This window comes from Monopterus albus, unplaced genomic scaffold, assembly GCF_001952655.1.
Source record: "Monopterus albus unplaced genomic scaffold, M_albus_1.0 scaffold8.1, whole genome shotgun sequence".
Classification (NCBI taxonomy): Eukaryota; Metazoa; Chordata; class Actinopteri; order Synbranchiformes; family Synbranchidae; genus Monopterus; species Monopterus albus.
In genome coordinates, this window is record NW_018127888.1 from 2,319,729 (window position 1) to 2,334,070 (window position 14,342).

Genomic DNA, 14,342 nt, shown 5'->3' on the forward strand with positions numbered 1-14,342 from the left:
ATTCTACTTAGAGTCCTAGAGATTTCAGTGGCCAATGCTGTTAACAGTGCTGAGAGATGGGGGGGAAGTGTGAGAAAAAGAGGTCAGCTGAGCAGAGAGGGTAGCTGGAAATCGGGGCACGATATATGGCAAAAGGTTCAAATAAAAAAGATTCTGTTTAAAGTTTCCGCCATGGCACATGAGATCATACTGCATGTAGAGGAAGTGAAGGAAAAACATCAGGGGTTGTGTGAGTGCATACAAACCCTCACCCAAGTTACTCTGAGGGGCTGCATGCAGCTTCACTCAGACGATCAAAGTGGATTAATTGTGAAAATCTTGGAACTAGACAATCACATGATCATCTGAAGAGCCCTGTGTGAGTCTCACCCTTGTTAAACACACACACACACATCAGTAGGAACTAGAGGAGAAGGCAGGCACTGAGAACTTATTTCACTGGGCTGGAGATCACAGCAAAAGCAATAAACATTTTAGATCAAGAGAAATCCCTCAGTGTATGTTTGGGTTAGGCCTTCAAATAGCGCTTATGATACATCTTTACAGATGTGTTCTACACTGAGGCCAAAATTAAATGTGTTTAAATTTTTTATAGAAATTTATTTGATACGATCTGAAGCTTACACATGGCTATCAGTAGTATCCCCCACTCCCCACTTCTTTAGCTCAGATTCTTCTGAATGCAAGCCATGGGCGCAAAAACTGCACTAAAAGTTTAAACAACACTGAGCGAGTTATTGTGCTTTGTTCTCACGGATGAGTAAAAGTAAACACGGGGAGCAGCGACGGGGGCTCAGAGGTGAAATGAGGATGTTTTACATTTGTTGGACATTTATGGAGAAGCTTCTGATCAAGCCAAGGAGGAAGGAACATGTTGTAACTGAGCAGTTTTTGAGGAACTTGCACGAGCACTTGCCAGCATGAATGTGAGCCACCAACACAAAAAAGGTTCTGACTATAAAGATCAGAATTGAGCTTTAAGGCCTGTAATGTGAACGTAGCCTCAGAGTTCATTTAACGTTAACTGCATGTCTTCGGACTGTGGGAGAAAGCTGCCGGACTACCTGGAGAAAACCCATGCAGGCACCAACTCCACATGGAAAGGCCCTAGGTGCCATAACATCCTGACAGTTCATCCTGAAGGAAACATGAATGCGTACCAAATTTTATGACAATAGGTCCAATAGCTGTTATATTTCAGTCAGCTCCATCCATCCATCTGTATACTCATGAAGCAAATTTAGTATTACACTCAGTATATGGAGGGACTTACTGAGGCAGCTTTGGCAGGACTACATTGCTTTTAATTGCTTCTTTTATCAAAGCTGAGTCAGTTCTGTTTCTCTCATCCTGGTCTCAGGTGTGCCGAGTGCTGCCACCGTGGTAATTGTAATGTGTATTACTGCCTTGGTAGTCGTAGTGGTGCTGGGGATTTACCGCATCCACCTCACCCACCAGCAGGAGGTCAAGCTGGTGGAGACGGCTAAAGAGGCAGATGCGCCCTGGGACGATTCAGCTCTGACGATCACTGTCAATCCAATGGAGGTAGGAGGGGGGGAAGACACACTGATGCTCTGCTTACTAGAAGTTATGATTTCTTTCTTTAAAAACAAGTTTCTGAAAGTGAATATTTCTCACAACAGAACCTGGAGGAGACCCAGGCTGCAGAGGAGGAGGTCACCGAGGAGGAGGAGGAAGACGAAGAAGAGGATGACGATGATGATGAGGAAGAAGAGGATGACATCACCAGCGCTGAGTCAGATGACAGTGAGGAGGAAGTGGATGTCCAGTTACCCAGGATGCAAAGCCTGAGCAAAAAAGGCCAAAACTGGGACAAAACAACAATATCTTATTGAAACACATCGTCATTCCCTTACACATTCTGCAACAAGCCCATACTGAAACCTCAAATTAGATGGTTGAAACACAAAAAAACTGATGTTGATGCTCTAAAAATGAGGTAATGTCTCCCCCTACTGGAGTGCAATGATCTAACAATAGCCTTGTTAGCCCCCCCATTTTATACAGTGGATAATGACATTAGAACTGCTCATCGATTCAAAAAATGGACAGCTTGCCAAATTTAGGTCATTCCCAGAGAGATGTTTTTCCTTGAATGATCTCTCTCCCATTACAGTCTACAGTACAACTACAGTCCTTAATGAAATAAAGTTGTTTGAATCTCATTTTATCAGTTGAGCCCTGCACCATAGGTTCAGTTTGATGTCAGATTTCACAGTAAGATTTCTGATGTCCCATAAAAAAATGCAAAATAGTCTTAACCTAAGGAAAGTGAGTTGCAAAAGTAAAGAAACTGACTATTTTTGGTTTCTATACTTCCTGTTATTTATCAGTCTTTATGCTAGCCTATAGGGCAAAGCCAGGTGATTTTACAAAAATAGAATATTTTCAATGGTACTCAAAAACAAACAAAAGGACAAAAAAACATGCTCAGTGTGCTGTCGCAGGCGTCACGTTGAACTTTTTGGGAAAGACGGAGGTCACCTTGTACATTTTGTATGCTCCTTTCTTGTAAATATTGAGTATAGTAGATGACCGTGCCCAACCCCACTTTGTCCACCCAGAGAACACACATGCCACCTCTTCACATGTACGTGCACACCCTGAACCCTTGTCTTTACAGAACCGACCCCTCAGCCCCCCCCCCCCCGGCGGTTTTCGCGCTCGTGTCACGACTGTTCAGATCAATCCAGCTGACAGTGACTTGGGTTTGTTTGGATGGATGTGCCACTGCCTCCATAGTGACTGGATCAGTTCAATCTTCACTAGGTGAGAAGTTAACGTAATAATATGCAGGTATAAATTGTGTAAGTCACACAGCGGGGCTACGACAAAGAAGAGCCTCATCATCGTCACGGAAGAGGATTAGGATCACTGTACACAGTTTGAGTTTTTTTTTTTTCCAGAATGATGACTTCAGTGGGAATTCTGAAGCTAAAATCAGGAGTCAAATTTTGCACAGTGGCTTTAATTCTCTTCCGTCCGTACTTATTGCATGTATAGAGCCCAATATTTGCCCAAACGTCTCAGGTGTGGTCGCAGCAGCAAGGTCCTCAACAGTGAGTACTTAGTGAGACAAAGCTGCACCAGTAATTATATCATCCGCAGTCCTGTTACTCATTAAAGCTGCAGAGCAAACTTGTTATTAGTAAGTGAAAAAGGAGAAAAGCAATGGAACAGACTACTGGATTTTCAAGGACAACACTTCAACAATTGATCAAATGGCTTCACTTAATGTAAGTAATATTTTGAAGAGATGTTCAGCTCATTGTTTTGGTTTTGCTACTTACAGTCTCTTTGTGATCGTCAGCCACAGTCCAAGCAGCAGCGGGCAGCTGTTTTCAGTACACCACCTGCCCAGCAGCAAATAGATGAGCAACAGAAAACAGACTAGTTGGTGAAAATATTGATGCATTCAACAGTTAAAAAGCCAGATATTTTTCTCAGGTGGATATCTCTGGCACTCCATTACATACTCTTGTTAATTATCCCCTGACGTATACTCAGATACCAATGTACTGCATTAGATAAACTAATTGAGTGGCCTGGGCAGTCGATACGAACATCATAGCAAGCTGAACACACGTGACTGACACACTGTACACATCACTAAAGCAAAATTAGCGGTTGCAAGAAAGTATATCTGAGCCAAATTACTAAGAGGCACAGCGACTGCAGTTACATCTCACCTGCAAGACAATTGCACAACGTGAATGGAAGAAATTTAGGTCTAGTGAGTGATGTCACATTACATAAATCCCACTTCATTAGCAGCACTTGTGGCCACCAATTGTAAAGTTGCCTGGTGCAACTTAAAGACATAAGGATGGAGAGGTGACCACATTTGGCAGTGTCACGTTTGACTTGATCAGAAAACCCAGTCAAAGGTTTTTTCATCTTGAAGCGAATGGGCATTATTCCCTGCTAGTGGCTCTCGACTCCAGTCCGTCGCTACCTTTTGATAGCAAAGACTCCACAGTTTTGTTACACAAAAAAATATGTGCAGTGACTGATGGGACAGTCTGCCACTGGGCGATCAAGGTTTAGTTAAAGCACTGGAAATGTTTCTACTTCTACCCTGGTGAGATTTTGACTGTTGTCCTGTGGGTGTAGCTGGGAGAACCTACTGTTTGTGTATACTGTAGCTCTGTTCATGTAACAGTCTCATCTGTTGTTTAAGAGTTCTCCTCATCTGCTGTGACACCTGGTCTTGTGATGTCACAACCCCTCAAAGTTCTGCATTGAACCAAGCCCTAGTGTTGTCCTGATGATTATTTTAGAAGAGGAGGCCGGTGAAATTAACATGGAAACCTTGTATAATGTGTTCAAGTCTTTTTTTTTAATTTCTTTTTTCTCTGGACTCTTCAGTCTGTTTTCTTTGGAATGGTCACTACAGCACTTTCTGTAAATTGGCCAATAAAAACTTGTTTTGGAATCTAGCTGAGCTCATGTGATTGTGTGCGTTTCCTCTGTGTTTGTGCATTTTACAAGCTTGAGGTTGCCTTCGGCCCAAATTATTCCTTCAACTACAATTTAATCTTTAATCTGCTGTCTGAGTAAACATGTTTAAAATGTTGTAACAGTGGAAAACTGCAGTCGGGGATAAATTTACTGTTTGTGTAAAATATTCTTGCCTATTTTATAAGCTCATGTACAAAGAGTATGGCTGCATAAATAGGCTTTGTTTGCAGCTTTGAGGAGCCCTACATTTGTATTAATAAAGCAGACCTACTTTATTTAAAAAACTTTACACTGTCGCTCAGTGAAATGTCAGCACTATGAAAAAGCACAGCAATGAATAGGTTGTTTTTGTTTTGTTTGCATATCGTCAAGATCTTTGGGACTAATTTGCCAGTTTCACAGAAATGGAGAAACAAGAGTTGGAAAAAAGTTTGAGAGATAAGTGAAGTTGGCTGTGGAAGTTGTACTAAGATGCAATTACAGTAGATAACACATTTTCCCGCCATTTGGACAATTCTAGTTAACGTGAGGATTTGAGGTTAAACTATTAGATTTGGTGTTCTCGTCTTGTGGCAATGTTCATTTTCAATTAATTATTTTCTTAATTGTTAGATCCCTCATTCCCTCCATTTTTCTCATGACTCCCAAACACATTTCAGGCTCAAACGTTCCTTCCTTTAAGCCCTGGTTTCATAACAGCAGCGCTTAATTTAATGACAACAGCACTCAGTTTGTGAACATTTCTTTAAAGAAGTTAAGTTTAATTGAATGCAATGGTCCGTTCATGTTCTCAGCTACTTTCAGGGGAAGATGCGGCACTGATCTCTTCTGGATTATCCTTTTATAAAAGACTATCGAAAAGGCCAACGTAGCACGGTAAAGCCAGTCAGCAAGGGAATGTTAAACAAGACGCCACTAAGAGTACGTCTATGCTTCCTGAGGTCCTAAACTGTTTCAAGTATTTGTGTTTGCATTTCAGTGATTAATCATGATTGTACTTTGAAAACAGACATTCATTTAGTGTTGTGATGTATAAGATGCAGTAGGGGCGGCCTCAAGAGAAATGGGGACTATTGCAGTGTTGTTCATTTACAACACCTTTAATGGCTAAATTGGTAGTTTATATACTGTGAAGATCTGTATTTTGAAGCAATATGTTAGTAAGATAAAGCAACTAAAGTTATGACATGAAATGTTGTAAATTGATTTGTCCACACAACAAGTAAATGCCTTTAACTTTAACCCATTATCACTAGTATTACAACTACAGTAGGTTATAGCTAACATTGTTTTACATACATTAACATTCTTCTTTTTAAAATATTAGATTTACTTTATTTACTTATCAATTTGTTTATGACTAGTCAGTAAAATATTCTATGAATTGTCTTGTTACTGGAGTCACTGCTGTTGTGAGCAGGACGATGTCGCCATCTAGTGGACATTGACTATATCGAACACCTACAAACCGTTTTAAATCGGTGACCGATTCTGTTTTACACTTCCACATTGGCTCCCTGAGTCGCACTCTGTGTTTTTCAAACTCCGTGCCACAACCTGCTGAAGTAGTAATCATCTAATGTAGGATTTCAGACTTGAGCCAATTTAGAGATTAGCATGGTTTTTGAAAAATTAAAACCATGTAGCTGTTGTGAAATCAGTGTAAATGACGGCGGGGAGGGTTTCACAAAATGGCAGCGACACACCAACTTTGTACAAAGGCGTTAAAATATTCACAAAACATTTTGTTTTCTGGAGTAGAGAGCAGAGCAGGGGGAGCCCCAGGCACTGTCACCTCCACTCTCACAAACAGAAATAGATTGAGAAAAACTAAACAAAAAACTGTCTTCACTCAGTCAAGCTACTGTGCAGCATAAATATGTATATCTGTAATTATTACCTTTGTCCTTTCAAGTCATTGTCTTCAGAGATGGACCGATGCTGCTGTTTGCTTCTTATTGTTGTTTGGGTGATGGTCTGTATCAGGTCGTGACGTCCTGTCAATCACAGAAGTTGCCTGCAAGTGGAAGTTGTAAAAGTAATATTTAAATTAGAAGCATACCTCAGTAGAAAGAGATTACACTAATTTCCAGAATAAAGTAACCGTAACCATGAAGAACTACAAGGAGCAGTGATGAAAGTACAACTACTAAGGCAATTTGAGGCATTTTGCACACACATGCGCAGAACTACTCTCATAACAAACCAGACCTTACAGTGATTTGTTTGGGGGGGGATGAGCATGAAATGTGAGCAGGGGAGTGAAAAAGGCAGTGAACCACAACAAGATACAGGCAGTCATGTGATATTTTAATGTAAAAGCAGATGGTCACACAGTGATGCCTGGTGGGCAAGGGATTTACAAAGTTCAGCCACAGAGCTTGTGCACACTAACAACCAACACAACAAAACAAGACTGATAAATAAGAAACCTCAGCTCCAGTAAAACGTGCACCGAATTGTTCTTAAATATTACGTTTAGAGTCGGGGTTAGCATTCATCTGACAGTGGAGTCATAATGGAGGTTAAAAGTGTTACCACAGCATCAGTGGAAACAGTTTGCACTGCCATAAATCACAGAGCTGAAAGTTTGGGCGTCATTTAGAGAAAACCTGCTATTGGTAAATATGATACATTACACACATGCATTCCTTTCCTAGGAACTTCACTGTTGTGTAATGATGACAACTTCAGTGACATCTCTCTTCTACAGAAGCACACAAAACAAAGCTGTGGGTGGTTGTGTAGCCGACACGTATAGTGCACACCTTTTCACCAAGTGATGAAGCGATGGTGACAAATGGCCTGAGGGCTCATTCTTGACACTGGAAGCAGCAGTTGACAAAACGGTCTCAACTCGAGGTCAAGGAAAATAAATGGCCTTGTAATGTAAGCGGACCTCAAGTTGTGATTATAACTGCTGTTGGTTAAAGCTCTAATTTATTTTTATAACTATTCAGGAGCAGTGGAAGCAACACTGACATACTCACCACTTATGGTGTCAGGGCAGATTTGTTAGCCTATAGTGGCCAATATGCACATCCAGCATTAATTTAATTAATTAATTAAGTCCAAAGTTCACTCTTTGCTTCAAGAAGTAACTGTTAAGTGCAACTTCTAAGTCAAAATAGATGGCAAGTCTCAAAGTTGCTCAGAATCAGACACTTTGAATATCTACACTTCCAGGGCAACTGAGCAAGCACAACCAATAAGCTTTTAACTGCATCATGGGAAATGTAGGATCCAGCATTATTGGGAATTGCCCCATACTAGACAAAGTCAGGTTATATGGCTGCTTCAATTTTGAGTTGAAATTATTCATCAATAGTTTGTCAAAAGTCAATTAAACATTAGCAGTTTTTGCTAATGTATTGATTGTTTAAATTATTTATCGAGCAAAGACAACCAAATATTCTCTGGTTCAGGCTTCTGCAGTGTGGGGATAATTTCTTTCTCATCTCTACTAGACTGAACATCTTGGGTTTTCTGCAAATTCATAGACTAAAATCATTTAATAATTTGCAAGGTACCTGATAATCAAAATCTTCCATTGTGATTCTTCCAATATTGAATCTCTGGATCAGTCACAGAGCTCTGTTGCTCTCTATCACACATACAGTTTAAATGGGGCTAATGTGTTGTACTAACTACAGATTGCCAGAAGGTGGCAGCAATAGCACAGCTAATACCGAATCTATCTAGAGATCGGGGGTCAGTTGATATGCAGGGTGGAGGAGATTTCTCAGATATCAATTTTGTTTGATATGCTTTTAAGATTAGACTTCAAAACAATCTTTTCCAAGGAGTTTCCTTTGTGTTATTTAGTCATGGATAACAGCTAAAGCTAACACAGCTTCCACAACAACATTTGACCAAAAGGTGACTTGCCATCATCACCATCTGTCATGGCCGAGTGAGGAAAAAAAAAACATCTGGGAGTGCTTACGCTGAAATAGAGAAGGATGTATTCTTCATCAAAACCAGGATTACAGCATTAGAGGTCATCCTGTTTGTTTGTATATTTACATAAGGTTTGCTGGTGCTGTTTGTATATTTACATAAGGTTTGCTGGGTACAATGCTAAGAAAACATTACCAGGCCAGCGGGCACAGATGACATTGTACGCTGACGTCACAGAGAGTGTGTGTTTGTAGACGTGGAGGATTTCAAAAGCTTTTGACACCGAGTCAGCAATAACACTGGACGTCCTGTGTGTTGCTTTGATGAGATTATGAGGCCAAGGTCTGATTAAACTACCAATGTACGCACAGAACAGTCAAATTTTAATACATGATTAGTTTGACAGATGAGACAGACGTTTTGCCTGTAGGCTGTGGCCAGTGATTAATCTTGCTGTGTGTGTACACCCATGGATATATTATCACTAATTTTAGATAGACCCATGCACTAAGGTGGCTTGGTTTTGCTTAATAGGCAGCATATGACATTTGAAAAGGTTGAAAAAGCAGGCAGGAGGTGCGACTGGAATCCTTGGAAAAGGGTCCACTAAGTTGACTATGTACGGAGGAGATAAAGAAATGATGAAGTATAGATAAGAAAAGACCCTGGACTTGTATTATTGGGCTTCACGCTGAGCTTTCCTGCTGTGTGTGTGTGCACAACAGAGAGATAAGAGTATGACTCATACATACTTTCATGTAGACTAATGGTATTCAGGTAATATTCAAACCTAGTGATGCTGAAATTACAATTCAGTATTCTAATTAGTTATATGCACATGAAGCTGCTGTTTACAAAACATTCAAATCTCTTGCCTCTGTATATTTTTTATCTTTAAGGCTTTCTTCCATATCAGCAGAAAAGGTGTCTGTACTATCATTTTATCTCCATTCAGATGATAAAAAATGTTTTTATATATATATAGCAGCTAAAGATGGTCTATTTTCTCACTAGTTGCACATCACCTTTTCCCCATTTTCACTCCGTGCCACCCTCCCATCCTCCCATCCTCCTCCAAACCAGCTCGCTCTCGCTCCATTCACTAATCCCCTCTCCGCTCCCTTCCTGCTTTCTCTGGCATCATTTGATCATTTTCTCTCTACTTTTCCTCCAGCTATCAGCACAGCGTTCCAGCCAGGGGAACGCACTGATCAGGCAGCGTTTAAAGAGAGTTCAGAGCTGATAGCGGAGCTGAGAGTCTGCCGCCGCTGAGGCCGAGCTGCTAGTGCACATGCGGTCATTGGGGTTGAACCTCCCGCTGAAACGATTAAGGAATCAAAAGAAAATACCAGGTTATTTTGATCATGTTGAATTGTATTTGTAGTTTTGTAACTGACGAGTAGTTTCTCAAGCAAAAAAACATTTGCTGCTTCTACCTTTTAAAGTGTGAGGATCTGTTCTATAATCACTGAATGTCATCACCTTGGTCTCTGGGAAATTATGAAAATACAGTATGTGAAGAATAAATAATCCTAGCAGAATGCTTGTTAGTACAGTATATGCTGATGAGTCCTCCATGATAAAGCATCTTAACAGCTAGTGACTGCTTAAAAAACTTGTTACGGGCGAGGTGACCAATAGCGAAGTAGTTCTAACTGCACATCATCACAATGTAACTGTCGACGTTAGGAGAAGACAGCAGTAAGGGCTCAGCGTGCACTGTCTCCATTTGCATATGAAGTTTATAGTTCTCTTTTCACTCAAAAATTAAAACCGATTTCCTTGCCTGAAAATTGTGGCATTTGCAAATATTTGGACAACATTTGCAAACGAAACATTAGCATCTTCACTAGAACTTCTCAGTGATGATGACTATGGAGTGATCTGTCCAGAAAGATGAAGGAAAACCTTTAAAACACTCTCTTGCAATGTGTCCTTGTAATGTACATAACATACTATGACTGTTTAAAAAATGCTGATTTGTTGTAGTTATGAAGTTAGAAATGTGTATTTTATTTTTTTTACTTAATCCATTGAGGATTAGAACCCAGAGGGCCTTTAATTTCAATTTACAGATGTTCTTCACTTTGCAATAAATTTATATTCTGATATTAATAAATGATAAATCTGGACCAAGTGATTTAAGGTCCAAACTTCATTATCAGTCTTTTTATGAACGTCTCCAAGATGAATCACATTCTCCAACCCAAAAACCAACAACTGGAGCAGATAGATCACGGAGTCATATCCTTATGTGTGACTACAAAATATCAAATAGGTCAGAGAAACAACCTGCACTCCGAGGAATTTTACCGTCTGATGACATCCTCATATGTTATGTAGAGGAGAGAACCAAGAGTGAGAAATATGAAAGGTTAGTTTTCAGACTTACCGAGAAAAGCAAGCACGGGATTTTTCCTCCATAAATTATGGATCTCTGCAGCAGACAGTTGGCCTCCAGCCATCCATCTCTTCCTCATCTCGCTCTGGCAGCCTCTAATACATATGTAGGTATAACGTGACAGCATGTGGGGTGGAAAGGAGTCTGCCTGCAAAGAGGAAAGGATGAGGAAAGCATACAGTAGTAATGATCTTATCACAAACATCAAATAGATGAAACATTTTACTTACCTTCATTCAAAGCAGGTGAGGTAGAAGCTAAAGCTCCAAGATGGAAAATGCGCTTTTCAGCACAGATAACTGTGATGGGAGGATTTAAGAAGCCTGAGCAGAACCATGTAAAAGGAAGAATAAACAAGTTGGCAGAACGTGGCTGAGTCGGAGGATGAGACACCGAGATGAATTGATGTGAAACCTTGCTGTCAAGAGGCAACTAAATATGGATTACAGCAAAGCTAAGTCGGCTTTAACCAGACCAGACAAGTCATCAGCTCCAGCTTGCTCAATCATCCTTTAAAGGGCTGGTTCCTGCATTATTGAACAGCGCTATACGGTGAGGCACACGCTGCAGTAGGTGATCAGTTGCAGACTGGAACTTAGTCTGGAGCGGCCAGTGTTTCAGCGCTTTATCTGTGTGTTTATTTTGATGCTACAGTATTAATGAACAGGTACCGGAGCACAGTGTTGAGTCAGTTCTCATTAAAATCTATCTTGTTCAATAGACACATTGTTATTTAACCATTAAATGTCCACCAAGTGTCCTGCATTAGTCAGCTCCCTCTCAGACAGAGCTAAAAGCAGGGAGAGCACCACCTCTCACAGATTATGATGTTCTCAACACAGGCTGCTTTCTGCTGTGCAACATTAATGGGTTTTCTGCTGGCAGGGAAAGCAACAGCGAGCTGAACTTTGATCACACAACAGGCTTTGTTCTGTGTTCAAAGCCTGCACTGGGATGTGGAGTCCAGTTTAGAGCCAGCTCACCTCCACTCCAGACCAAAACCAGCAACAGGGGCTGTGACAGCGAACGGCGGCTTTTCCATCACATTAAGTCTTTGTAGCCACTGCACTTGTTACAGAGCACGAGGTGGTGTAATTTGTGTTTATGACGTTATCGGCGCTGATAAAGGAAGCATCCATTAGTAATGTTTGTCACTGACAGAAGAAAATAACCTGTCCCTTTAGTCACCGTTGGCCCCCGGCTTTCTATTTGCAATAATATCAAAACAATGGCGCTACCAGTTCACACAGAAGTGGGCCTAAACAAAAGCAGGATTCTCATTTCTATCTGGATTTTAAATCACCTGAAATGATAACTGTCACCAGCATTTTTATCAGCTGTAGCTAGCATTGGACGCCAGCTGACTTTTTAACCTTTCTAGTTACAGACGATACCACATACGCCATGGAAATAAATAACACTGCTTTGGTACAATACAGCAGCGTGAAGCTTGTTTAAGTATTATGGTACACTTTTCACTAAGTGTAATTAAAATGTCATTCGTTCCAACATTTGTTTTGGAAGCAGGAAGTTCATGCTTTAATGTAAAACTCTTTGTATTTTTTTTTTCAGTTTCACAAGAGAATAGGGTTTGATGGCGAGGTATAACCATGACATTTGTGAAATAACACTGCCAAACAAACCAAGCAAAGAAGAGGACAGAGCCACTACTGTTACTCTAAACCAGAGGATAACAGAGTTCAATGTCACTGCAGGAGAAAACTAAGCTTGTGTTTGGTTGGTGTGTCAGAAGCCAAGTGTAAAGTATCACTTTGATACTACTGCAGTGTCCACACTGAAGACGCAGCGTAGTGCAGCACGTAGCGACTCACGTGGCCCTCCTGCAGAACTGGATCAGAAAAGGTAAAACAAAACACTAGGTTTAGTTTGATGTAACAAATGAGAGATCATGGGTTTTAACTGTTTACTTGATATACTTTTTGATTTTGATGGAATTCTAAATGGAACCAGTGACCTTTGTTCAGTTTATGTGCACAGTCCTGAGAAAAACACATTTTAAGTATAAAAACATGCATTGTTCACTGGTGAATTTTAATATTTCTCCTCGCTGCTTTTTCAAATATGCATTGTACCATTACATATTGTGAATTCTGTTCATTTGAAAGGTGTCGACTAACGTTTAGTAACAAGACTACAAACCTATGATGTAGACATCCATTAGTTGCAAAGGAACGTGCCAGTATTTATATGTTGGTAAAGACAGCAGTAGCTGAGGCTCAGGTAAGAGCCTGGAGAATTATTTCTATAATTAAAACAAAACCAAAAAAGAAAGTGTCCCAGTGAAAATCTCATCCCATTTTTCTATTAGCAATAACACCGCTCTCCAAAGAGCACACAGAGGCGGTGTGAGTTCAGCTGTTTATTTTTATTCACATTCTTCTACCTGTATATGTGAGATTTCCTGCCTACAAATCTCAAAATCCATAAGAAAAAAAAAAAGACAATTTTAAAAAGATCTCATCATAAAACCATAATTTTCAAAAGTAAATCTGGGATTAAAAACCCATGAGGGTATGACAGTGTAGAAAAAAAAAAGTTAGAGAAGCAGCATTTAAAACTCTGGGGGAGGATAGTGTCTCAGAAATGACTGAAGCGCCATGTACTTTTACCGTGTGTACTGTCTGGAAGCAGGCACACAAGCAGAAAAGACACAGCTCCACCTTCATACCAGTCTCTATCAGTGGCACAGGAGCTTGAAAGTCGAGTGCAGCAGGTGCAGTCTATCGAGTTCAAACATGACATATGTAGGGTAAAGTTAAACTGGAGCGAGTGACTGTGACACAAGGTAAAAAAGCAGGAATTTTCCAAGAAACAAAAGTTTTTGAGGAACTATGTACACTACCTGTGATACTCTAGCATAGATATTAGGATTAAAGGTAAAAATGTGTTCGTCATTTATCAACGTTAAAAGTAACTGAGATAAGTAATATGTTGTTGGCTTCCTGGTTTTTTTAGTGGCAGTGTGAACAGGGTGAACACAGCCAGTGAATAGAAAAACTTTAACTCCAACATCAGAGTCATCAGCAGTGAATACACAGACCAGGACGACGCCATCTTTTCTCCTTATATGTTAATACTGCGTTTCAAACACCTGTGTCTTTTTTTTTTATTCTTCATGGGTCTAATCTGCACAATCTGCCTGGTTCTAGGTGGCGGAAACCCACCCAGGAAAGCACAAGGGGGACTTTTAGTTCCACGTCAGTTCCTCTGGTTCTAGGTTCCAAAACCCTTTGGTGGAAACGTACCTATATAAAGAGATAAACACAAAGAGACGTGGGCAGAAGAGAGGAGGGAGATTCAAAATGTTCAAAAAGAGACTAGAGTTGTTTGCTTTTAGCCTGTAGGCAAACCGCCTGCTTGTCAGCGAGTCGTCTTCTCACACAGTGCCAGCTTTGTTTCTATGCAATAGTGACACACACACACACACACACACACACACACATACACTGTATATATGTAATCCATGAGTGCTGCACTGTGTCCACACTGACAAAAACAGAACTGTGCCAGTGTGGACCTTCTCCCTCTCTCTCCCCCA

The 14,342-nt window shown here is 40.4% G+C and overlaps 1 protein-coding gene across 1 annotated transcript in view; it reads left to right on the forward strand.

Annotated features, from left to right (window-relative positions):
• LOC109951874 (calsyntenin-2-like) overlaps nt 1-2,669 on the forward strand; it is a 221,980-nt gene extending 219,311 nt beyond the window's left edge. The window contains 2 exon segments of the mRNA XM_020586609.1: nt 1,361-1,545; nt 1,644-2,669. Coding sequence (XP_020442265.1) covers nt 1,361-1,545; nt 1,644-1,856 — 398 coding nt within the window. The 3' untranslated portion in view covers nt 1,857-2,669.
• Nucleotides 2,670-14,342: the final 11,673 nt, after the last annotated feature.